The sequence below is a fragment of the Aulonocara stuartgranti genome, assembly GCF_965226115.1.
Source record: "Aulonocara stuartgranti genome assembly, chromosome: 7".
Taxonomy (NCBI): Eukaryota; Metazoa; Chordata; class Actinopteri; order Cichliformes; family Cichlidae; genus Aulonocara; species Aulonocara stuartgranti.
This window is the reverse complement of record NC_138945.1, coordinates 11,238,315-11,241,533: the sequence shown is the minus strand read 5'-3', so window position 1 is coordinate 11,241,533 and position 3,219 is coordinate 11,238,315. Positions and strand designations below refer to the sequence as shown.

At 39.2% G+C, this 3,219-nt stretch overlaps 1 protein-coding gene across 1 annotated transcript; it reads right to left on the bottom strand.

The window, feature by feature from the left end:
* Positions 1 to 395: 395 nt before the first annotated feature.
* On the bottom strand, positions 396 to 2,898 carry LOC309711115 (peptidyl-prolyl cis-trans isomerase-like). Its single transcript, XM_082541141.1, has 5 exons — positions 2,719 to 2,898; positions 1,902 to 1,932; positions 1,186 to 1,274; positions 917 to 1,089; positions 396 to 822 (listed from the first exon to the last, which is right to left on the bottom strand). Exons 1-5 carry the CDS (start codon positions 2,785 to 2,787, stop codon positions 687 to 689), a joined length of 498 nt encoding a protein of 165 aa, XP_082397267.1. The 5' UTR covers positions 2,788 to 2,898; the 3' UTR covers positions 396 to 686.
* Positions 2,899 to 3,219: the final 321 nt, after the last annotated feature.

Below are 3,219 nucleotides of genomic sequence, written 5' to 3'. Positions count from 1 at the left end.
AGGAACAGTTTCTTTCCCCTCGCCATCTCCCTTCTAAACAGTTGACCTGTCACACTGCTCCCACTGCCAGACTGCAACTGCACCTTATGTACATTCTGTAGTATTCATTCCACCTCATTTCATTTCTGTATTTTATGTATATAAGTTTAGATTAGTTATTTATAGTTGGTTTACACAGCTTTGTGTATGTATGCGTATGCATATGTAATGTATATATAGACACGTGTGTGTGTGTGTGTGTGTGTGTGTGTGTGTGTGTGTGTGTGATTTACATTGCTGTGCTTGAGAGCCACCATCTACCGGAACCAAATTCCTTGTATGTGTCTGCACATATACTTGGCACATAAACACGATTCTGATTATGTATAAATAAAAGAGGGCATACACAAAAAACATGCTTTCAATTAGTTTATTTATAACACCACCACCATTTTATCTAGATTTTGTTAACAAATGTGATCATGAAAAGGATAATGTTATAGGTAAAAAGAAATAAAACAAAATAAATTATTTAAACAAACAAACAAAAAGTAACACGACAAATGACAACACAGCAGAGAAACATTTTAGAAGGAGAAAGTTGGTCAACTTGGTGTTTTTCCCCATTCTGACTGTTGATATGCTGAACCATAAAAACTGACTGGCGTGGATAATAAAGGCTATATCTGATAAGGGAATGAGTTACACTATTTTAGTTCGCCACAGTCAGCAATGACAATCTTGGCTTTAGTTGTGCCACTCTTTGTGCCTTGCTTCTCCATTGCCTTGACAACATCGATACCCTCCACAATGTTGCCAAACACCACATGCTTCCCATTCAGCCTGGAGAGCAGAGGAAAGTATTAGTATGCGAGAAAGACACCTGAAATAAGCTGAATAGAACCTGAATGCAGCAGCATTACTAAGTAGAGTTTACCAGTCAGTTGAGGCTGTGCAGATGAAGAACTGGGAACCATTTGTGTTGGGCCCTGCATTGGCCATGGACAGTGTCCCCATGCCTGTGTGCTTCAACTGAAAGTTCTCATCAGGAAATTTCTCTCCATAGATGGACTTGCCCCCTGTTCCATTGTGGTTGGTAAAGTCTCCACCCTGAAGAGAAAAAATGAAGCACATGTGGTAAACATACATAAATACATACATACAGGTGAAAGTGAGGACACTACATATTCCAAGCCTCGACTGTACCTGGCACATGAATTTAGGGATCACACGGTGAAATGTGGAGCCTTTGTAGCCAAAACCTCTCTCTCCAGTGCACAAAGCACGGAAGTTTTCTGTAAAATTAGCATATTGTTGCTTACTTAAAAATATATACAGCAACTAAAGTCAATAAAAATAATAAGCAAACTATTTTTCTGCTTTTGGTAAAAAAACAAACAAACAACAACAACAAACAAACAAACAAACCCTGAATACTCAATTTCCTGGAGGAACCTACCTGAGGGATTAATAAAGTTCTATCATCTTTACAGTAAATTTGAAACTTCATGGATAACAATGATAATTATATTTTAACATTTTTAGAAATACCATTTTGATTAAGTAAGTTATGGTGAATTATTAATCTCAGAAACATAATAAATAATGTCATAATAATATAACTTTTAGGCAGCTGTGGCATAAACCTTAGTGGCTGGTGATCTAGTAAATTTGTAAAGCATTACACAGATCCTTCTCTTTCTAGTATTAAGCTATAGGTGTTAGTATCTCCACGTGTCAGTTGATTCATGTATTATTTTCACAATCTCTATCACCCATAGCCCTGACAGATATTTAGAATAAATCCCGCTGTGGTTGAATGGGAACGAAAACTTTTCAGCAGTGAAACATAAATTGATTGTTGGGTGTGAGGAAGCTGAGGACGCACAGTGACACGGAAAATGTTTTTCTACCTCACCTACCTGCAGTCTTTGGGACCACATCAGCCCGGAGCTACAGAACACAGAGATTTCAATTAGTGGAAAGGAAACAGGGGATTCTGTTTTAAGGTTGAGAATTTATTGATGTCATAAATTGATGATTGATTATTGATTGATTGATTGATTGATGTAGCTTGCCATCACCAGTGTGTGAATGTGTGTGTGAATGGGTGGATGACTGGATATGTAAAGCGCTTTGGGGTCCTTAGGGACTAGTAAGGCGCTATATAAATACAGGCCATTTACCATAAAAAAACGCAAGTTTGAGACCTGCTAAAGGATACTTGCTTTTATTTATTTGCTTAAATTTTAATATATTTTTAAGCAGCATATTTATCGACACTCAACCCTATACTAGAGACAGCAACCCCACCCTTCCCCAAGCACTACTCGTAGGAATTGACGATTCTGCGAATGCAACATCTGGAACATACAAATATAAGTAGTTCATGTAAAAAAACCGTTAACCTGGAACACTGGAGTACCCGGAGAGAACCCACGGAGACACTGGAAGAAGCCATAGGCCGCACACAGAAAGGCTAGATTGGAAACCACAGTGCTAACCACAGTAGCACTAGGTTGCCCTCGGTTTATATTGTCACCTGACGATAACACTGACACCTACATGCAATTGCTTTAGCTAAAGTTAAAAAATAAATAAATAAATAAATAAAGCAGCGAGGTTTTAAATCTCATCAGACTATTGGGAATGAAATTGAGACTACTCCTTAGAAGATGACGAAGGCTGTAGCTCTGGAACGCAGAGTGACAAAATAAATGATAATAGGAAATCTCTTACCTCCATTACAATTCTGCCGGCGTTAGCGCCATCAATTGTTATGTCAAAGAAAACTCTGGGGTTTCCCATGTTCACAAATGTGCTCGCGATTCGTTCGTGATAGAGAATAACGTACTGAACCTGACAGCGACACTCGGGTCTATTTTTGGATGGGTCTTGCGGCAGCGATGTAAATGGCCTACAGCCAATCACAGCCGTTCCCTTTCAAAGACTCCAATGCTGACCAATTGGATTTAAGATAATCGAGGTTACGTGTGACATTTCCACGGCAACCCTCAAGGGCTGGGCAGGAAGCAAAACAGTTAGGTGCCTGACCTAAATTATTCCCTTTTGATAGACTTGTAGTCAAGACCACCTAAACCAAGACCAAGACAATACCAAGACCAGAGGGTATCGAGACCAAGACAAGACCGAGACAAAAAAAGTCTTTAAACTGCAGCCAGATGCTGCTTCGTTTACGGGTGTCAGGCAAATTTATGTGTTTTTGCGATGCACTCGCAC

What these genes read in the sequence shown, in the direction of transcription:
- LOC309711115 (XM_082541141.1), bottom strand. Translation starts at nt 2,787, where the DNA reads ATGGGAAACCCCAGAGTTTTCTTTGACATAACAATTGATGGCGCTAAC. An exon ending in CCGGCAGAATTGTAATGGAG is followed by an intron (nt 1,933 to 2,718) that starts GTAAGAGATTTC and finishes TGTGTTCTGTAG; the next exon opens with CTCCGGGCTGATGTGGTCCC. An exon ending in TGCACAGCCTCAACTGACTG is followed by an intron (nt 823 to 916) that starts GTAAACTCTACT and finishes TCTGCTCTCCAG; the next exon opens with GCTGAATGGGAAGCATGTGG.